Source organism: Harmonia axyridis, chromosome 3, assembly GCF_914767665.1.
Source record: "Harmonia axyridis chromosome 3, icHarAxyr1.1, whole genome shotgun sequence".
NCBI classification, from domain to species: Eukaryota; Metazoa; Arthropoda; class Insecta; order Coleoptera; family Coccinellidae; genus Harmonia; species Harmonia axyridis.
Genome location: NC_059503.1, coordinates 55,758,247 through 55,781,715, shown reverse-complemented (window position 1 = coordinate 55,781,715; position 23,469 = coordinate 55,758,247). Strand labels below are relative to the sequence as shown.

At 34.5% G+C, this 23,469-nt stretch overlaps 2 protein-coding genes across 4 annotated transcripts in view; one reads left to right on the top strand and one right to left on the bottom strand.

The window, feature by feature from the left end:
* LOC123677201 (zinc finger protein rotund-like) overlaps window positions 1-20,092 on the top strand; it is a 295,742-nt gene extending 275,650 nt beyond the window's left edge. For all 3 annotated transcript variants that reach the window (XM_045613771.1, XM_045613772.1, XM_045613770.1), the window contains 3 exons: window positions 7,918-8,153; window positions 17,671-17,960; window positions 18,298-20,092. In XM_045613771.1, coding sequence (XP_045469727.1) covers window positions 7,918-8,153; window positions 17,671-17,960; window positions 18,298-18,770 — 999 coding nt within the window. In that variant the 3' untranslated portion in view covers window positions 18,771-20,092. The remainder of the gene's footprint in view (window positions 1-7,917; window positions 8,154-17,670; window positions 17,961-18,297) is intronic.
* A 2,106-nt stretch (window positions 20,093-22,198) lies between these two features.
* LOC123677204 (probable peptidyl-tRNA hydrolase 2) lies at window positions 22,199-23,183 on the bottom strand. Its single transcript, XM_045613774.1, has 3 exons — window positions 22,802-23,183; window positions 22,585-22,753; window positions 22,199-22,529 (listed from the first exon to the last, which is right to left on the bottom strand). Exons 1-3 carry the CDS (start codon window positions 22,955-22,957, stop codon window positions 22,324-22,326), a joined length of 531 nt encoding a protein of 176 aa, XP_045469730.1. The 5' UTR covers window positions 22,958-23,183; the 3' UTR covers window positions 22,199-22,323.
* Between the last annotated feature and the right edge of the window lie 286 nt (window positions 23,184-23,469).

The following is a 23,469-nucleotide window of genomic DNA, read 5'->3' as shown; positions in this document are numbered from 1 at the left end:
ATATGCCTCGGTCCGTTAAAGCGCGATAAAAACATTTTCGTTACAGATTATCAAATTAGCCCGGTTCGAATGGAACGAAAGAAGCAAACCGTGAAATTTCCACAATCTCGGGTGTATGTCCCCATCTCAGACAGAAGGTCCTGCACGTCCAGGTAGGAACTGAACCGTGAAAAGCGAGGTTAGCTACGAAAAACGTCTTAATGACGATAATACCAAAGAAGGAAATTTTTTTGAGAAAAATTATGAAACGATGTTTACTTAGCGTCTCAATAGCTCATTGGTTAGGTTGAATTTGATAATGATGATCCATCTTCCATTTATCTTGTGTTCATATTCAATTCAAGGGATTCACGGCTTGGCTTGATTTTCGAGCTACTTGGCTTAAGCTTGACTTTTTCTCAATCTCAAGTCAAGTATTTATTTATCAAATACTCGAATTTTAGCAGTTTTATTGTGTAGTGTCACATCAATAAAAAAATGATCAAATGAGAAGGAACCTTGCAAAAAACACTTTTATTTATTGAACTTATTGTATAAAAGAACCGAAATATCAACTTTTTTGAAATAGAAACATATATTAAATCGCTATAAATCATAACAAAATAAAAAATAATAAAAAAATGAAGTTTCTTAATATTGAGAAACCCCCAGGCTTTGTTTGATTTCATAATTGTCCATCCAGGATCTAAGACACATGAGGCATCTTAAAATTTGTCGCCTAACCTATTGCGGGTTTTTGTAACTGTAAGAGCAGCTCTGGAAAATTGTCTGTCAACAGGAGCTGAAGATGCTAGCTTTCATAAAAATTCTTCATTTTGGCCAAGTTTGGGAAGATATTTCTGAAACTACCAAAATCTACCAATAGATTTCATAGAAATGTGAGAAAACTATTAATAACGTCACACTGGCGAATGCTTCAGTCTCTCGGCGCTCGTGGAATCCCCCCTTTTAGTCTAAGCGCGCGCACTAGATTGCAGAAATATATGCCGTGCGACGCTTGCATATTAGGCTCAAGTAATATCAACTAGCTTGATATCAAGTCAAGCAATAAATATCTAAAATAAAGTCAAATCAAGCTCAAGTATGTAATTTTTCACGAGCTTGATTTTTAAGTCAAGTAGTTGGTTGAAATGTCAAGCTACTTCGCTTGATGAATCCCTATTCAATTCTAAAAAATTGAAACTGGTTAATGAAAGAAAATTATTAAATAATCCGCCCAACTTATAATTATAAGACCCGCACTCTTTAGCGCTATTTCAAAACTCGCTTGTTTCAGGCAGAATTTCCTGTCTTATATTAAACAATAGTGTTAATAATTGCTCGTTAATTAAAGTTGATACACATAATTACACATAAATCATTGTTGTTATGTATTTACCAAATTGTTGGTATGAACTTGGTTATCATTTCGAAAATGCTCGGGAAATATTTCAATGGATGAATTGTTGTCTACTCGAATAATTTATTCACACCAATCTGTTCAATTTTTTGCCGAATTTGAAAAATTCTTTCTCGGAAACCATCGATTTATCGCATGAAATTTGGTAATAAGAAAATCGATTGTTATACCGCATTGATCCATTCCTATAGTGTAAAATTTGCTTTGATTTTTCGATATTCTTATCTTTAATTTATTTTCTGTGACTAGTCCGAAAATTTTATGTTACTTCTAAATTTTCAATAGTTGCCAATAGCTATTACTTAAAAGTTGTTGAAAACATTTTACCACTAAAATAATAGGTTACAATCATATAAAGGGTGTTTTTTTTTGCTTTAAATTGCAATAAAACAACGATATTTTATTTATCCGCAAGATAATCTTGTGGCATTACATTTTAAATATGATTTCTGGCATATGACCGCCACGGCTGGCTCGGATGTAGTCCAATCTGGATGTCCAATTCTCGATGACTTCTTCCAACATTTGTGGCCGTATATCGGCAATAACACGGCGAATGTTGTCTTCCAAATGGTCAAGGGTTTGTGGCTTATCCGCAAAGACCAATGACTTTGCATAGCCCCACAGAAAGTAGTCTAGCGGTGTTAAATCACAAGATCTTGAAGGCCAATTCACAGGTCCAAAACGTGAAATTAGGCGGTCACCAAACGTGTCTTTCAATGAATTGATTGTGGCACGAGCTGTGTGATATGCTGCGCCGTCTTGTTGGAACCACAGCTCCTGGACATCATGGTTGTTCAATTCAGGAATGAAAAAGTTAGTAATCATGGCTCTATACCGATCACCATCGACTGTAACGTTCTGGCCATCATCGTTTTTGAAGAATTACGGACCAATGATTCCACCAGCCCATAAAGCGCACCAGACAGTCACTTTTTCTGGATGTAACGGTGTTTCGACATACACTTGAGGATTAGCTTCACTCCAAATACGGCAGTTTTGTTTGTTGACGTAGCCATTCAACCAGAAGTGCGCTTCATCGCTAATGGACGTAGTGCGCGATACGTATTCCGCCCAGAACCATTATTTTCGAAATAAAATTGCACTATTTGCAAGCGTTGTTCAGGCGTGAGTCTATTCATGATGAATTGCCAAACCAAACTGAGAATAAATCACTTGACAGCTGTTAAATCGGTCGCTATCTCGAACAGTAATGCCAACTTAAAGTTATATACCTCGGAAAAAAACACCCGTTAGTAGGTAGTGAAGTGTGACCTCAAAATTCTCACCATTTTTGTAGTGAATTTTAGCAATTTCAATGCATTGTTGAAGTGTGTATCGTTTCATTTTTAGTAATGGCGTACTTTTCACTTGTCAAATATCGAAAGATGACAGTTTCCAAAGTGGCAGCTGCCCAGATAGCATGCTCTTCAAAACGAAACCTCTTATTGGAAAACTTCAAGTTCGCGAAATTATTAAATTTAAGCATGATGAGATCAAACAAACAATAAATTACGAGTCGTTTTTCGATAAAATCGAATAAGCGCGTTACTTATCGACATCTAACAATTCTCTGAAATAAAAAAGACGTCCTTCCCGCTGCCAGCAGCTGTTCAATTACACAAAGTGATTATATAGACCGTGAAGACCCCGAACATAATTTGAATTTCTTGTTATTATATCACGCTCGCTGCATGCCCGCGATATCCCTCTATGATTAATCGAATTATACTTTCCGAGCCAAAACCGCAAAATACGTGTTAAACACCGATTCTAAACCGGCTAAGGCAAATAAATGAAAGGAAATCGCTCGAAAAAATGAGATTGCTTTGCTGAATCGAAAGTGAATTTGGTCATGTTGCGGTAAAGACGTAATAACGGCGGCAAATTGAATCTGTCGAATGGCCACAACGGTAATTTTGGATTTATGGTCTTGATAATGGAGGTGAGTTTGCTGCTGGAACGATGTCCATTAGCTACTGCGACGCTCTTTCAACAATAGAAAAAAGGATTCTGTACAGCTTCCATTTGGTCTGTTCTTGTCAGAAGCGCTAAGACATCATTCACCTATTCATTTATTCAATATCCACATAGACGCTGAATAAACATAAAATTAATACAACGTAAGATGATAACGCAACTTTGATACAGTATTCAAATCGCAGAAAAATATCCAAATGGATATTTTGAATAAATAGAAATAGATTAAGAATCCGATCAAACACAGACCTAAATAAATAAATTCAAAAAAGTTAACTTGAATAGGTAATATATCACCTAAAACAACGATTCTTAAAAGAACATTGATGAATCGATGAAATGGTTATAAATTTTACAATCAATAAAATAATCGCCATGAAAGTTTAATATCCGAAATTCCAATTACTTGAATTTGTTTTCTCGATAATTCGAAAAATATCAATCAAACTTTATAAAAAAAACTCTGGACGTGAAGTCAAGAATTTTTGGGCGTTCGTTCGTCAGTTGGCCAATTGCACCCTTTAACACTACAAGGGCGGAATTTGTGCATGAATGAACAAGTGCTCAAAAACTCCTGGTTTTCTACACAAAGCTTAAAATTCCTATTCTACACTGTGTCCGTAAAGTATGGAACAAATTCATTAATTTTTACCTAAATAGACCATTTTAAGAAATAATCCTGAAACACGTCGATTTTTGATTTTAATTTATCGTGTTTTAAAATAATAATCTAATATACAGGGTGAATTACTTTCGAGTTATGACGTTACCGTATTTTTTTAAATGGAACACCCCCATTTTGTCGCCATTTTCCGATTAGTCAAGCTGAGCTGATTCCAAAAATGTATCACGTGTTGATTCCAATTGGTATAGGGTGGACAAAAATACATAAAGTAACGCGTAACATTCTTCATTAGTTAAATTAACAATATTATCAAAATACTTATTGTCTAGCGGCAATTGGTTTGAATGTAACACCCTATAGTTCTTTACATTTTTAGATTAATAATAATGAGCTGTTTCCAATCATGTTTGGTTCTTGTGGTCTAGCAGACAGAATATGAAAGAAATTATTTCTCATCAATTAAAAAACATGTAATGATTGTAACAATAAAAAACTACAGGGTGTTACATTCAAACCAATTGCCGCTAGACAATAAGTATTTTTGATAATATTGTTAATTTAACTAATGAAGAATGTTACGCGTTACTTTATGAGCACACACATGACTATTGTATTTTTGTCCACCCTGTACCAATTGGGAATCAACATGTCATACATTTTTGGAATCAGCTCAGATAGACTAATCGGAAAATTGAGACAAAATGGGGGTGTTCCATTTGAAAAAACGACGGTGACGTCATTACTCGAAAGTAATTCACCCCGCATATTACATTATTAGTTTAAAATACGGTAAATTAAAACAAAAAATCGACGTGTTTCAGGATTATCTCTTAAAATGGTCTGTTTAGCTAAAAATGAATTTCTTCCATACTTTACGGACACAGTGTATATGAACACTTAAAGTCGCAACTCTATCGGTTCTGATGTAAGTATTGGGTGATATCAATTTTTTTTCTTACAATTCTCTTATGGAATTTTCTTTGGTAAAACTATGAAAAATCTATATTTTGCCAACGATGCTAGAAAACGTTTCACTGATGATACTTCTAAAATATGTGGACCATACTTATGCAGTTATGTATACTAACCAGTTTCATTCAATCCGGTTGATGTAAAACTCTGGAACTGCATCTTCAGGAAAAAAAAAACCGCTTGATCGTAAATAAGAACCAAAAAACTTGAGAAATCCGACAAACTCGATCTTTTCGCCAACTTTTACCAAAACCAGCATTTCGAGAAAGTCCTTTCCAAATTCACCCCAAAAAACGATCTTCAGGATAAATTTATGGCTTTCATTACTGATGCGAAACACTTTCTCACGTGTCGGCGCCTAATTTAAATAAGGAAATCAGTTCCAAAAAATCTGTATCAGAACGCAAGATTGAACCGAACAGATTCTCTACATATTTATTTCTTATCAGACGACTATCGATCCATCATAAACGAATTTATAATTCGAGAATGAGAATGAGATTTCTAACGATCAGTATGCCAGCTCGTTATTGAACGTCGGTAACCAAAGTTGCGAATGGTCCACCGTTTTGTGCATTTCAGAAATTGCTCGGAGGAGAACGGACCCATCAGAGGTTTGGCGACCGATCTAACGGTTCTCTGGTTTCGATGACGATCTGAGGAACCCACGTCTCAAGGATCGAATTTTAAACGTTGAAATTTCAGAAAGATTCAGACGAACCAGGCTCAATATAGCTATACTCTATATTGTCATCTATAACGACCAAATCCTATTCAATTAACTTTTATAATTCAAACCCGACTGTTGGATTATTTAACAAAAAAACCTTAAATATAATATTGACACCTGGTGAAATATTCATTAACGGTATTCTATTATATGGTGTAGTGAAAAGAATCTATTATTTTTGCATAAAAACAAGGCTTTAATTACCATAATTAAAATGATCCGATTTAGGTCAAATATGCGCCGTTTTGTTCGATAACTTGTTGCCATTTTGAAGGTAATACCATTATGCCTCTCTCATAGAACACCGAGTACCTATTGGCAAAAAATTGAGACAATAGATTCTCACAAGCGAATTTTTCACCAGCAGAATTGTTCGCCATGGTCAGGAACATATGGTAATAACTTGGTGCCAGGTCCAAACTATAAGGTGGATGCATAAGAACCTTCCAACCAAGCTCCTGGAGCTTCTGGCGAGTCACTTTCGATATGTGTAATCTGGCGTTGTCCTGATGGATCAAAAATCCTCTGTTATTTGCCAAAGATGGCCGCTTCTGGACGATTACTTCCTTCGGACGGTCCAATTGTTGACAGTACAGTTCCGAGTTAACAGTTGTGTCGTAGGGTAGCAACTCATAGTAGAGCCAATCCCATCAAACACACAGCAAAACCTTCCTGGCCGTCAATTCTTTGCTTGGCCACTGTTTCTGCCGGCTCACCGCTTTTCTACCACGACCGTTTTCGCTTGACGTTGTCGGAAGTGATCCATTTTTCATCACCAGTCACCAACCGATTCAAAAATGGATCGATTTTGTTGCGATTCAGCAGCGATATGCAGTTGGAACTTCGGTTCATGAGGTTTTTTTGGTTAACTCGTGTGGTACCCATACATCGAGGTTCTTCTTGAGGCCAGCGGTATGCAAATGTTCTGAAATCGTTTTTTGTGCAATCTTTAGCTCTTGGGCAATCGAAACAGTGCTTACATGACGGTTGGACTCGACAATGACCATGATTTTATCGACATTTTCGACAATTGGCCTTCCAGTTCATTTGCGACATCGAAATTACTGAAACGGAATCGACAAAACCAAAATTGCGCGTTATTGGCTGTTACAGTATCAGGACCATGAGCACTATTTGCATTTCGCCTTTATCGAAGAAAAACTGCAAAATATAGCGTATTTTCTCTTTGCTTATGTCCATCTATGACGAGCACTCAAACTGAATTGAGTCAACTAATCACAAAACTGTCAGAAAAGTTTTTGTAGTACGAAATCTCATATTAAGCCATCTATTGGAAAAATAATGGATTTCTTTTACCTAATATCTGGCAGTATTTTGTCGATGCAGCGTCTATTTGCAGTCTTTTAACTTTGATAGTCCCAGCCCAGGCTTGTAGACATAACTTGCTACTTCATTTAAGTAGATATCTAAAATCACAAGAGTGTATTATTGGCCATTATAAATCAAAATTAAGCTTGCAGTCGTTTGATACGTATTCAAATTATCTTCCGAACGCGATACATCGCGAAGCTATGTTCTATTAAAAAATGTTACACTATGCAAAACTCTTGGTCACAATTAATTATTGTATATCTGCAACATCGCCATCTATCAGGTATAATTATACCGAAATTAAAAATGTTATTTCTCCTATCTAAACCGGTCGGTAGGTAGTTATCAATTAACGTTTTTATACGTGCATAAACCTGCCATACTAACTTTCCAACCGTCATCTACTGTGGCGATTCAAGAGCAGAGATGATGATCTTAACATTACGAGGATGCGGACCTCGATCCTCTCAAATTTCCTCAATTATAGCCGAAGGTCGAGGAGGAAGCTTCTCCAGAGCTCTGCGAGTAGAATTTCTACGAGATCACTTCAAATATCCAGATAAGCTGCATACAAACGCCCAATGGTGGTTGATTTATTCCGATAAAACTGATGACATTTGCGTATATTAAAAAATGAAATAACAAATTTATTCAACGATCAGTGGGAATCAGTTTATTCATTCTAATAAATGATTTATGTTATATTGAAGAATGTCGTCTCTAGTTTCTGACGACATCGATATCAATATGTACAAGCTGATTGAAGATATATGTTTCTTGTGTAGCATGAAGTAAAAAAGGCATAATTTTCTACCTCTTTCCTTTTATTTATTAAACCTAGAGAAGCATTAGTGTGCAACCTATTTTTTTTCTTTCCAGGTGTTCGGTTCCAAGGCAGAGCTCCAGCTACATACGCAGGCGCATATGCGGGAAGCAAAGCCCTACAAGTGTTCCCAATGTTGTAAAGCCTTCGCCAATAGTTCCTATCTATCTCAACATACCAGGATCCATCTTGGTATCAAACCATATCGATGCGAGATCTGCCAAAGAAAGTTCACACAGCTCAGTCACCTGCAACAACACATAAGGACGCACACGGGCGATAAACCTTACAAGTAAGTGGTTTCTATTTGATCTATGTACAGAAGAATATCTTCTTTCGGTCATAACTACAAAACGCCCGAAACTATCGCTTTGCGACCTGCAGGTTTTTTCGTGCAAATTTGATGGAATTTCTGTTGCTGTTATCATTACATTTGAAATTTCGAAGTAGAATGAACAAAACAATGAACTTCTGACTTAGCGCCCCCTATCGAAAACAGCAAAAACAAATTTATCATAAGTATATTATGCCGTCAATCAACAAGACATTATCTTTCAGACGAGATCTAATTTGCTCAAAAATGTTGAGCCAAACTAAAGTTACAGGCGTTTCAATCAGTCAGATTTTTCCCTTTCACCTTCCCTTATCTGATGTCGTAAAATCGAAAGTGATAATTCAAAAAGATAGAGAATTATCCAAGAATTACAGTGATGATATTTTTTCTTCAATTTCATATGAAACATTTTCGAGTAAAATTTATTTTTCTACTCGACGGTAGCTATTACGCCCCCTAGCGGTAGAGGTATGAACTTCAAAACAATATCCAGTGTGTTTTCTTGTAAACTTTAGTGGTAAAATTTTTTACCGCAAGTCTCTACTATGAGTGGATCCTGAGATATAGCCGCTCACCTCGCTTATTTGCCCACCTTGTACAATAGGAAGAAGAAAGGTTTAATATTTTCTGAATTTCCCGAAAACGTTGTTGGTCCATGCTTCAATTGTTTATTTACCGACCTCCGTTAAATGTTAGATGTCAAATTGATATATCATTTAAATGTGCTCCTATGAAGGTACGTTCACTAATTTAATGTTAAATGTCAAAGTGACATCTCATTCATTCAGGAGAAAATGCACGTGCCTGGTTTTTCATTTCGATATGAAAAAATAAAACGAGTATATTTTAACGGTAATCAATGGATGTTTATTTAATTGTAGAGGTTTGCCAATAATGACAATATCAGCCAATATCGGCTACGGTTGCATGACATTTCCATGGCCAATTCTCACATTTGCAGCTGTATGTCCTCGATAACTTTTCGAATTTCATCTTTAAGGCCTTGAATCAATTGAAGTTCATGGCATAGTACTTATCTTTCACGTAGACCGAAAAAAATTCTAAAGTTGTTAAATGGCGTAGTTTATACTTGTCATATGTCATAAGTGACGAAAGATGTTTTTCCTCTAAGGATTCTGAAGATTTATCTCTATAAATAATCCAATCCAATATTACATATTTGGAAATAAGGAAACAAACGCGGAAGCACCAAATTCTATCATAATTGTTGCACAAACCATGACGCACAAGAGCAATAGATTGTTCTTTGTTTATTCGGGAAAACGCCAAGGGTACTCGACCTCCGAATGCTCCAAAAACCAGTTTTCCCAATGAACTTTTACATGCTCCGCGAGCCTGTTGCATGTTTCCACTTGAAACTCCATGTTAATTATATTCGAAAAATACACATCTAATTGTTTATTTATTAAAATTATGAATAAATCTAATTATTATGTGTATATCATTAGTAATGGAATAAGGCGACCCGGCCAGGAGCTTCTGGTTTATCTGATTTTATGGGGCGTCTTTATTTACGAGCCCGTAATTTCAATTCAGTCGTATCTTTTTCTCACTGATCGTATCGGCTGCGGCCTCATTAAGGACTCACGCGCCTTATTAAACGTCAAGGATGGCTTTTCGCGAAAATCCGAAGAGGATATCGCAATTACGAAAGAGATATTGCAGCCGAAATTGGTACCTAGACATGTTTACGCGTGGATTATGCGTTTCGGATAGTTAACGAGAAAGAATTCGCCATTCATCAGCTGAATATGACATTATGGAAGGGCGTACAGTGCGATTTGTTAATTGTAATTTGACCGATACACGTGTATAGATCGTCGATGGCTCATTTAACCATGCGAAACTATCCAAGTGCGATGTTTCATTAATTTAAAACACCATAAAGACTGTAATTAGCAACTGAGGAAGATTCGAGAAACAGCTCTTTTACGCCGAATGGATCAATATAAAGGATTTTCCAATAAAAAGTTAAATTTGAATAGTTCGCTATATTAGCAACTGTCATCTCTTGACGTTTGGCAATTGAAAATTACGCCATTATCTCAGAGTAATAAACATAGATAAGGGAGCATCTGTCATTTTCAGTAAGCAAATTTTATCCCCAATATGAACTATCAAATTTGACATGAAGCGCGCGGAAATGATAACATATCAGTGATACGATATTTCACTCAATTCGCGAGTTTCTCCACGAAGAACGAACTTCTTGTGTCCTATAGTGAATCAGCGTTTGATATTAACTCAAAATGTATTGAAGTAAATACATTAATATATCAGAAATTCGGAAAAGAAAATTCAGAAGCGACAAACGACGTAAAACAACCGATGACACTAGGAGAGCAAAAGTTGCCAAACCTTGGATTTCAGCAGGTAGATACGAAAATAATAAATATTCTGCTTATTATAAATTCCTCAATTAGAAGAAATATCGGATTCCAAATATTCAAATTTGCATATTTGATCGGGAATCACTCAAATAAATATATGTCATTCAATATAATATACCTTCATAACGATATAGTAAAATTGTGGATTTGAAAATATATCACAATTCGACAACGTAATCTAACCATGTTGGGGACATGTAAAAATTGCGTATACTCCCTCTATCTACCACTCTATGACCATTACCTACTAAAAATAGAACGATGACGAAGTTGACAAAATTCAATACTAATATCTTTTTTCTTTAAAACCTCAATAATTGAAAACGCTAATAGATACAATTTTAATGAAAACAATAGTTTACAGCGAAGTAACTTTCAACAGTAAACCTTTTACATATTTCAAACATTCAATTTTTTCAAAGAAGTTATCAATTCAGGACTTTGTGAGAAACTTATTTAAATTCAGTAGCATAAGCAATTTTATTTTTCGGGTGAATAAATAAAGGGTGTTTTTTTTAAAACTATAGAACTTTAAATTGCAATAAAACAACGATGGATCATTCGATTGACATGAATTTTATTTATCCGCAAGATAATCTTGTGGCATTATATTTTGAATATGATTTCTGGCATATTGCCGCCACGGCTGACTCGGATGTAGTCCAATCTGGACGTCCAATTTTCGATGACTTTTACCTACATTTGTGGCCGTATATCGGCAATAACACGGCGAATGTTGTCTTCCAAATGGTCAAAGGTTTGTGGCTTATCCGCATAGACCAATGACTTTACATAGCCCCACAGAAAGTAGTCTAGCGGTGTTAAATCACAAGATCATGGAGGCCAATTCACAGGTCCAAAACGTGAAATTAGGCGGTCACCAAACGTGTCTTTCAATAAATCGATTGTGGCACGAGCTGTGTGACATATTGCGCCATCTTGTTGGAACCACAGCTCCTGGACATCATTGTTGTTCAATTCAGGAATGAAAAAGTTAGTAATCATGGCTCTATACCGATCACCATTGACTGTAACGTTCTGGCCATCATCGTTTTTGAAGAAGTACGGACCAATGATTCCACCAGCCCATAAAGCGCACCAAACAGTCAGTTTTTCTGGATGTAACGGTGTTTCGACAAACACTTGAGGATAAGCTTCACTCCAAATGCGGCAGTTTTGTTTGTTGACGCAGCCATTCAACCAGAAGTGCGCTTCATCGCTAAACAAAATTCGCTTATGAAAATCGGGAACAACGGCAATCTCATTTTGGGCCATTCGACGAATCTACGCTTACGCGAGTCTATTCATGATAAATTGCCAAACCAAACTGAGAATAAATGACTTGACAGCTGTTAAATCGGTCGCCATCTTGAACAGTAATGCCAACTCAAAGTTATATACTTCGAAAAAAAACACCCTTTACTTTTAAAAGTAATTCCTTGAATTTAATGGATTGGGTTCTTGAGCTGGTGTGATCAATTTAGGTAGTAGATTTTCGTACCAGATATCATGAAAATGAGGACACGTGAATCGAATGGATATAATAATAACAAATCAAAAACAAATTGTCTATATATACAATATCGCACCCTACCAACCATCAGAAGCTCTCTCTCTCCAAACCTTCTGCTTGGAAACCCCAACAATGACGAGAAGCAGATAGAAAAAAATCCCATCGTCCTCCGCTCCGAAATCTGGTAGACGCTACGCCCCAAAAAAAAAAAGCCCCCCCAGCGTTCTTCCTCATCAAATCAGTATGTGTCCACACTTGTAATTAGTGACTCGGTCTTCGCCGCTACAGGAAACGGATTAATTGATGATTCCTGATGAATCGCTCCTTTGGGGTGCGAAACAAAGGACCCCCGACCCGCGGAGCCTCGAACAATGGGGCGGAGAGCCCAGGAACAGCGGCGCGCACAACGTAGCCCAGTGTCTTTGAGTCGGGGATTTAAACTGTTATAATTATTGTTGTTGAAGCTGAAGACAGGTAATTCGACGGATGACAAAGTTCGCCTATAAATGGTCGGAGCCTAGATGGCTTTGAAATACGGTTGCGATTGTTACAATAGATGTTCGTCAGTTATGCTAAGCTTTGATTCTTCCCCGTGCGCAAGAAGCTTTTAGAGTTCTCTCAGCCAACGTGTTAGCTGGAAGAGACAGTAATAGAGACAATAGTTATACAGGGTGGCCACTTTTTCAATGGGATTGTATTGGTAACTTTTAAACCATAAGAGTTAGAAAGTCGGTCAAATGGAGAAAAATTTGCATGCATAGAAGCATTATCAAGCAGTTCAAACAAATCGAAATTATCAGGGCCGGTTATTGAGATATCATAAGAAAAGTAAATTCTGTCATTTTCATTTTTCTTTTTTTCCCACTTTATTTCAAATATTATCAAAAAATGTTACAGGAATTTTTTATTCGACAGTAAATTATCCTCAATTTGACGTAATCAGATTTGGTATCCAACGTTTCGTACTCTCTGGGCCACCCTCAACCTCTTTTTTTTCAATACGGACCTGCATATTTTATGACATTTTTCGAAATAACTTTTAACGCTGAATTCAACGATATATCATACAATGTCATTCAAAGTAGATTTTCAGGTGATTTTTACCCTTATCCAATTTTCTTTAGGTCGGATCTGTATTACCTTTATTTAGTTTAATTAACAACATGCAATATGCAATAATTTTCGATAAGAAAATCAACTTACCCATCTTGAACTAAATGGAACATATTAGAATCTAAGCAAGAAACGAGTATACTGGTTTCTTGGTTCTTCTTTTATAATAATCATTTAAATATTTCTATTCATAATAATTAAACGAAAGTATCATTTAATGAAGAAAAAGGTCAAATGATTATTCGAAAGTAAATGAAAATTAATGAAGTAAGTGTTCGAAATGTCCTCCATTTTGTAAAATGCACTTTACGTTACTGGAACCCATACTTCTTAATATACATTTGCTTGTTTGGTCTCCTTGAATACCTTCCAAAACATTCTCAATTTTCTCGCGAGGTATCACTATTGTTGTATTTGTCATTTGTTCCGTTGAAACAAATTACAGAATCGAACTTTATATTGAGATCATTACGATATAATTTTTGCAAGGCTTGGTATTCAAATTTAAAATCATTGTATTCGCGTCTCTTGACTATTTTATTAACAGCAGTTTTTGAAAAATTCCATTCACTGGCCACAGTTCTCGATTTTTTCTTCTGGGTTCGATTGAATTTGGGTTAGAACATTGATATCGTTAAAAGACTTGTTTTTTCTTACAAACACACCATTAAATTTTGATGAGGGTCAAAATCACCTGAAAATCAACTTTGAATGATATTGTATGATATATCGTTGAATTCAGCGTTGAAAGTTATTTCGAAAAATGTCATAAAATATGCAGGGCCGTATTGAAAAAAATGAGGTTGAGGGTGGCCCAGAGAGTACGAAACGTTGGATACGAAATCTGATTACGTCAAATTGAGGATAATTTGCTGTCGAATAAAAAATTCCTGTAACATTTCTTGATGACATTTGAAATGAAGTGGAAAAAAAAGAAAAATCAAAATGACATAATTTACTTTTCTTATGATATCTCAATAACCGGACCTGATAATCTCGATTTGTTTGACCTGCTTGATAATGCTACTATGCATGCAACTTTTCCTCCATTTGACCGACCTTCTAACTCTTATGGTTTAAAAGTTACCAATACAATCCCATTGAAAAAGTGGCCACCCTGTACATGTAATCGAACTTCGTCAAGAATGCTAAAAGCGAGGGTGTGTCACAAGGATCAGTTCTTGTCCTGTCGAATTTCAATTCTCCAGGAACGTAACGGAAAATTCTTATTCCTTTTGTACTCATTTCTATTTATAGATGTACTTGTTTTTTTACATGCCAGGGATCTATTATGGATTCGTTTTTCATCTTATCTGAAATGGAATCATCTCACGTAGTCGAATTGTTTATTATCTACAGCTGGAATGAGCCCCCTGTCGAAAAAAGTTCATGAAGCAATTAAGTAATGGCTGAAAGTGCAAATTCATGAATTTTCACAGTTCGCGTGTTAGGTAGATGTTGATAATAGAATAAAAAAATCGTCTGTCCACCATTCCCAGAGATTCTTTAGGAAGACACTACTAGACGAAACCGTGAATTATTCATATATGTTGAAAAAAATATGATATCTAACGATCTCGCTCTCTGAACTGTCCATTTATGCATACAATTAGGAAAAATTTAAATATTAAGTAGGTGAATTATCAAGATATATTCCTGATATTCACACTTCACATAGTCAAAAACAATTGAAGAATTATACTTATATAATTGTTGGATTTGGACATAAATAATGGTTCCTTTTTTCATGAGCAATGATAGTTTAAATTCTCAGTGATTATAATATGAAAAAAATCTCATAAATTATTATTTACGACCTCAGAAACGTTAAAAATTCAATTTTTATATGCGAATGTTGGTACTAACGATTTCACAGTTTTTTGTTTTTATTTGGTTGGAATCTCAAATAAATTGAATTGAATTGAATTTCATTCATTCATAAGGGCAATATTAGGGACCTAAAATTGATATTAAGTTACGTCATGTACTTAATTGTCAGTATGAACATATAAATCATTTTGATAGCGATCATCGAAGGGTAATGAATCAAAATATTGATTTTTCGTTAGTAGATATTTAGAATTGTGAACTTGTTAAAACAATATTGTAGTAAATTATAAAGTTTACAAGTGCCAATTTTATTGGAATGAGCACTCTCGACTAGTTATGTACTAAAATACACTTTTAGAAATGCGTCATCTTTTTCCTATAGATCTCGATACTTTTGAATAATTCATTGGACAAGTTGATTTTAAGTTCAAAGATACGATTTCATATGAAATTGAAAAAATGCTTGGGATAGTGGGATGAATAACAGAGAGTCCTTAAAAAAATTTAAAAACCTGTAGTTCGAAAGTTTGAAAAAATATAAATAATGGGACTCAAAAATATATAACTTAAAATACGTAGTAATGAATGGTTGTTCTACAAATCACGCAGCAGCCAAAAACAATTTTTCAAATAACAAAACATATCGATTTAATACTCCAACAAAATCCGATTAATAGGTAGGTACTATTGCCTATAATAAATGAACTCTGTATTGAGCCAGATAAATTTGGCAAAGCATCAGGGCGGTGAAATTTTATTTTGCCGGGGCGCCGAAATTTCTCTCGGTAGCCCTGCTTGAAGGATATTGCCTATTAAAAATGAATTAACTCTCTAATGAGCCAGATAAATTACCCAAAGCAAGGCGGCGAAATTTTATTTTGCCGGGGCGCCAAATTTTCTGGCGGTGGCTCTGCTTAAAGGACTCTTTAAATGATCGATTCCAGGTATTTTCATGACGGAACGTAATAAACCCAAGAAGCAACGTTTATTTGCCGATGGACTAAACATAAAAGAAAAAACATCCATGCTTACATAACCGGAGAGAGAAATTCGATCGTATATTTTCTTTCGGACATTGATGAGCCGATCCCAAGTCGAAACGGTTTACAGGGAAGCCCATAAAATGCACCATTAAGTCACGATACGCGTCAAAACCAATTAAAACTCCACTTGTCCGGATAGATTGAAGTCTCGGTAAAAAAATGTTTAGAAAGTAAGCGGCTGCATCGCGTCTATCGGCCGAAAACCGATAAGTTATGCGCGACATAAAAATTCGCGTATGCAAATCGACATCGGCGCGGTTGACAATTAATTTAGATATATCGCATCTCGAACGCTTCCTTTCAATTCAGATCTAACGATGAATTTCGGACCACGGAACGGGTTTCGATAGTTTTTTTTTTGTTTGTGCGGTGGAATTCTCGACGAATTAAATGTTAATGGGGGCCTTTTTGCCCCGTGTCGGCGCGTTTCCGCTCCCAAATGGGACGAGAACGGCCTCCGTTGATCGTTCCTGTGCGATTTCGGGGGTCTGTTCTAATTGCCCCGGTGGGAAACAAACGGAAATTAGGGAAGGCCGCGCCTGTCCGACAAAGCGTGCCATTTTTCAGCGGTTTCGTTTTGTTCGCAACGGCGTATACGGCAAATTTTTAATTCGCCGCGTTTTGGCAACATCCTGAATTGTAGATAAAAACGGAAATGTCAGATTCCTCGGAATATTTTAAGAAAAAAATGTCCCATAAACACGGGTCCGCAAACGCTTTGTTCTCGAGATACAGTGTGTTAAGTTTGATTTTTTTTTTCAAGTTTTGGTCTCATACCATTTTTCCTTCACAAGATATTCAATTTAAATTTGGCATAGTTATTCCAATTTTAAGTTTTATCGTGTGATATGCTAATTTTGAATACAAATCTACAGAGTGGTATTTTTTCTGGAACAATCCCCGCTTCTTTCCTCCAGATTTTTTTCTGCTGTACCACTGGTAGTTTAGAAAAATGTAAAAAGAAACTTTGGCACTTTTTGGTTTCTTGTAGTTTTACCGTATTTGCTACCGATTTCTAAAAAATAATTCGAAACAATTCCCTAGTAATAATCATCAATTATGATGATTAGGGGAACGGGCAAAATCTCATCGAAATTTGTTGTTCATTTTCTCTTGAACCCTTCAGCCGATTTTAGCAATCCTTTTTTCGAACACTCATCTTTTCAGAACATTTTCTCAAATTATTATTTGTGATATGTTGATTCTGAGACAAATTACAGCAATTTGAGTGGTTTCAGTATACTGAAAAAAATGTTGTCATTTGTATTGTATCAAAGAATGGCAATAATCAGCTTGATTTCATTGAAGCAATGTAAATAATTAATAAACCACACTGCAGAATTCGTTTTTTCGCATCATTTTATTGTTTAAACAATTGTTTCCAGCATTTTGCATTATTTTTCATTATCGATCAGATTGGTCAGTTTGTGATTAAACTGAATCATATTATTAAGTGAAACCTTTCCTTAACACAAACCATTTTTTTTTCATCCATTGAAAATTAAAGCCCATACAGATACCGATAAAAAAACCTGAGTATAACCCTTTTTTTTTGTTTCTTTCAGATGTCGACATCCCGGCTGTCAGAAAGCGTTCAGCCAACTCAGCAACCTCCAGTCCCACTCCAGATGTCACCAGACGGACAAACCTTACAAGTGTAACTCTTGCTACAAATGCTTCAGTGACGAACCCTCCCTATTGGAACACATCCCCAAGCATAAGGAGAGCAAACACCTCAAGACTCATATCTGCCAGTATTGTGGCAAGAGTTACACTCAGGAAACGTACCTCAGCAAGCATATGCAGAAGCACGCAGAAAGGACAGACAAGAGGCCTCCCATCGGTCCTAGCTTTGGTAAGTACCGAATTCTCCTTAAGTACTTGTGGCGTCATCTGTAATTTAACTTCTCAAGTTTCACTCACAAAAATGATCGTTTTCATTTCGTGCAAATTTCATTTCGATTTTTTTTTAATAAAATCAAGGTGAACTTAATTAGTTCGCAAGGCCGTTCCAGTGGATTTCTTTGTTATTCAAATTCGCGATCTAATTATTTAATTATGATTATCATTACATAATGAATGCTAATTTTAATATGCGAAATGCAATTCGCAATTTTTTCGACACTGAAACCAAGGTGCTATCAAGTATTCATATTGATATGATTTTAATTCTTATTTCCTTTTTTCAACAGGTCTCAATAGAGGTTTGGAGCACCCCTATTGGCCGAAGGTCAGTCCGGACAGCGCAGAGAACATGCACGACTACCCCAACGATATTCCGCGTCAAATTCTGGAGCAGAACGAGGACTTGGTCATCATAAGGCAACAGCTCAGTCAGAACCATCCGCCACCAACAGGGACGCCCAACAATCTCAACCCTTACGACACATCAATCTCTAAATCCAACGCAAACTCCGCATTCACGCCAATCAACTCCATGTCGGGTCACCTAAATCTGAATCATCATCAACTAGCTCCCAACAGGCCTTACATTTACGACGCTTTGAGTTTCCAGAAACAAAATGGCCTAGATCTGCCCAAGAGCCAGCCCTCGAATGGTTTTCCGAACCAACTGATATCGTTACACCAAATAAGAAATTATGCACACCAGCCTAATCCCAGTCTTATGGAACACTCAATATTGGGAGGTCTCAAAGATAAGTAGGCGTAAAAATGGCTAAGCCTGGAATTATTCAGTGTTTTTCACCAGATTCCACTCCTTACGTTGATCTCTAGAATTTAGTCAGTTGAGGTTATAGCCAATGCCTAAGCCTCAACTGCCAAACTTCCATTTGGATGGGGATATGTGATTATAGGTTAAAGGATCTGGTGAAATTGGATCAAAAAATTGTTAGTTTGTATTCTTTCGGTCCCCTCCAAAAAGTTCAAATTTGAAAATAGTACTTGGTTCGAAGTATTCAAAACAATAAGCAGTAAAAATACAGAAATTTAAACAAATAACACTTTATATGTTAAATATTTTTTATCATAATGAACATAACACTGAATTATTTATTTATCTATCTATATCATTTTATATATTGAACTTCGAATTCAATTTGACAACAGAAGTGTGGAGTCCGAAAAATACTGAAAAAAAATTCGGTGTAAATCATAACTCATACTTGAAGAAACTGTGAATATATTTGTAGAAATAATTATTATAAAGATATTGTGTATATTTGAATTTAAAAGTGTACAGAGTTTAGTTTAATTTTTTGAGATTTTTGGGAACAAGAATTTTCAACATGGTATTATTGAAATGGAATCTATAATTTTTTGTGAATATAATATAATATTAATTTATTTTTTATGGAATTTTTGTTCCCGAAAGGGATATGAGCTCAATTTAATTTATTTCGATTATTTGGTAAAAATATCGAATTATTTTTGACTTTGTCATTTTTGATTGAAATGCTCAGTTATTATTTAAGTAAAAAGTGCAAATAATTATATTAAGTTTTGAAAGTACTACTCCCAGTTGTTTTTCTACTGGACATAATGAAAATACTTATTTTATTGTGAAACATTTATTAAACATCTAGTTATAAATGGTACAAGTGTTCACCTTCAAATATATTGTCATAAAAGAGATTGATAATATGATGAAATATTGACGTCCTTATTGAATATTTTCACATTTGATGTTTTTCATATTGAAAAGTGGATAATGTCTCTACTAAGCTTAATGTCTATTTAGTAGTTTCTTTCTTTCTTGGCTACAATCCGAAAATTTGGAGAAAATTGTATTCCATAAAATGTATCGACAAATTTTAAATGAAGTGCAAAAATCTGTTACTTTGTTTGGGATTTGTCGAGTTTCAACAAGCTTTAACTTGTTATAGGGTCATGTTAAGTTTCAATGTAGGTATCTGTTTTTTTTTGTAATAATGGCTTTGTGATCTGAGTTATACAAAAATGTTGTATTTATAGAAGAAATATTGGTTTTTGTTACATACTATATGAAATTAAAAGTATTCCACTTTATATTTCTTTTGTTATTTTATTTTATTCTTTAGGGATTGGAAAAAATAGAAATTCAAATTGTTTGCTTGCTTTCTTTCATTTCATTGAACTTTTTTCTAAAAATTTTTAAACAATGCTTATTGCTTGGGTTTTGGTGAAGCTTCTTTTGAAACTGGTGTGAAGAATTCTTCATGATTTTTTTGCAGTAGATATTGTTTATCATATGATATTTATATAACTGTGATAATTTCGTACTGAAGAAATAATGCGTTAGTCAATTGTATATAGAAGGTTTAACATTTAAGGAATGTAAAAAGTGTGTTTATAAAGAGAAAGTAATAAGAAAGTCGAATGGAAAAGAATAGTTTAGGAATATAATTTTCATATTTCTTGTTGATTGTTTATTACTTAATTTTCTGGATTGAGGGCTTTAATTTGAAAAAATATTTATATTCTTCAAAGACAAGTCATTTTTAATGATTCAAACTTGGGCAATTATGTTCAAATTGAAATTAATGACACCATTTTCGTTGAAATTTTGTTCTTTTTAAGAATTTATCATAAAGTTAGTTTCTCATTTTTCATTTTATGAAGGAACTCTATGATTCATGAATGATTGAGAACATTTTGGATAACTTACATTGTTTTTCATAAAAATATTCATTTTTCTCGAAAAAATCAAGATCCTCTATAAAATTTAGTTGACTAATTTGAGAAATGATTGGGGATGTAATTTTACAGTAATGGAGAGCTTTTTCTCAATGAACACTTCATGATGATTTGTTACTACAATTTCCAACACAATGAATAGGAAATTTCATTAGGACCATATTGAAACGACCCTCAGTTCAGGTTTTATCGAAAAATCTTAAAATAGTTCTTCATTCAAATCATGGTTGAATGGTACTATTGAGAAAGTTATATTTGTCAATTGAAAATCATAGCTTTCCATTCCAAAATGATTTCCTTAAAATTGCTGAAATCAGTGAAAGAAATGGTTCAATTTTCCAATATCTAAAATGAGATTTAATGACAATATTTTCATTTTTAGGAATTTGTTGTAAATGAAAACAGTGGTTATTTATTTTTCGCAAACTTGATTCAATTTCTTCAAAGAATTTCTGTATTTTTCACGTGTACTTTAAGCATCTCAATTGCACCCTAGAGATAATAATTTGAAGTTATTGGTGTCTTGAACTATTAATGTTATAATAATGTTCAATGTAAAATAAAAAGATATTCAAGACATTCTCTTTTTTGAATGATTCTTTGTGAATTATTAAAAAATTCCAATGACCTAAAAAAATATTTAACACCTATACTCCTGATTCCTTTTAATTAATCATGATTGTCGTAGTTAAACCTGCAGACTCATAATCCATACGAGTATGACTAATATTTGAGAGTTTAAGTGCTAAGCCAAAATTTTCTGAGACAAACAACAATGCTGTAACTATAAAATAATGAGATACGATAACAAAGCCTACATAGCACAATCGGTTCTCCTAACTCCTTCCTGACGGGAGAGGTCTGAAAGAAGAGAATGAAAATACTTGATCCCTTCAAATTTTTACATTTTATTTCAAAATAGTTAAGGAGAAATGCCTTATTGTTCTGTCTAACTAACACATGAACATTTCATTCTGAAATATAAACAATAAGCACACTATGTATCTAAGAATTCATAGTTTCTTATTTTTTTTTTATCTCCACTAGAAAAGGCCTTTTATGAGTTAAAGTTTATGCCTTCATTTATTTCAGTTAGTAAAAAATGTTAAGAATGTTAATTCAAAAACTTTTCATCTGGCTTAGTGAGTTTTTCTAGTCTTTATAAAGACTAGAAAACTAAAATAAATACAATATATATATTGTATAATTTTCATTTTAAAAGATATTTCATGTTGGGATTTCTTTGATGTACGATTGTTTTGTTGAAATTTTTTGTGGTTGTTTTCTGTTCCTCCAATGAGGTAGCATCAATTTTAGTGATTTTTTTAATCTTTTGTAGCCCTGATGAAGAATCAATCAAAATTTGAAACGTTGGCATATAAAGGTTTTTTATTCTTTTTTTGCTGTTCATTGGTCCTCAAGCTGTGATTACCTATTTTGTTGTTCAAAAAACAAAAGTAATATAAATTATTTTATTTCATCAGTTTCAAATTCAAAATATTGAATATGGAACACACACAAAGTAGATGCGATCATGAATGAAAACAAAGTACTATTATACAAGTAACAGTAACATTAAATTCTCACAACAATTTTAAATGTCCCGTTATTTTGTCCAATACACTTTTGGGTGCAGGTCCAACAGCTATCACAGTTCGTGTACCTGGTACTACTTGTGTTTGACCAGCGTCTCTGATAACACTAGTTAATACATTAAGTTTTTTAGCTTCTTCATCTAACTTAAATAATTCATCTTCAGATTCTATTTTAACAGCTATTTTGGTACCTCCTGAAAGGAAATAGGAAATTATTTTGAATTAAAATGTTTGGAGAGGGTAACAAACCTTGTCTATACCAAAGAGGTAGTAAATTTGGTCTTTCGTTTAGTATTTTGGCATATGCTGCAACAGAGGCATGACCACACTGCGCTGCTATCTTACCTTTTTGCATTTTAAGGTCATTTCGTACTGCTAAAACTAATCTATATTCGTCATTTACTGCTGTAGGTTCGAACTGAAAATAATGAATGAGCTTCCTTTCAATGAATCAATCAATTCTAACCTCAAATTTTTCTTCTTGTCCTTTTTCCCATTTATCATATCCTTTTTTTCTGATCTTTGGTAAGAATTTCAATAAAGTCAATGTTGAAGTAATGCCTACAATCGTTCCAGCGCTAAAAACCGCTAAGTAAGAAGTACTAGTAATTATTCCCATCATAAAGAGGAATTATTGAAGTACTCAATCCTTCGTATATTTACAAAAGATCCAACTACCCTACAATGGAATAACTTATTGCATTTTAAGATAGAAAAGTAAAAAACTATTGATTTAATCCCTGGAAATCAAATTGCAACACATCAAATAAAATTTGCAACAATAACCATAACCAAGAAATCAGGCCCAGGCCGGAAAGTTAGACGTTGCCGTTATTACATCGTAGTGTCAAAATCTTGAACATTCAAGATTTTCATGATCTCTGGCGCATCCTGGGTTATATTTCAAAGAAGATATATGCAAATTATTTAACAGGAAAAATTGCAACAATATCTCGGTTTTTGTAGAAAAGGGAGGGAATTCCTACACCACATTTTATATCTACTGACTACTTCGAATGGTATGAGATGAGGAAGAATAAACAAATGTGAGTTCCTATAACAAGGCCAAACCCAGGAGGGAGGGGTCAAAAGGGTGGATCCTCCGAAATTTTTCATAAATAAGCAATAACAAAG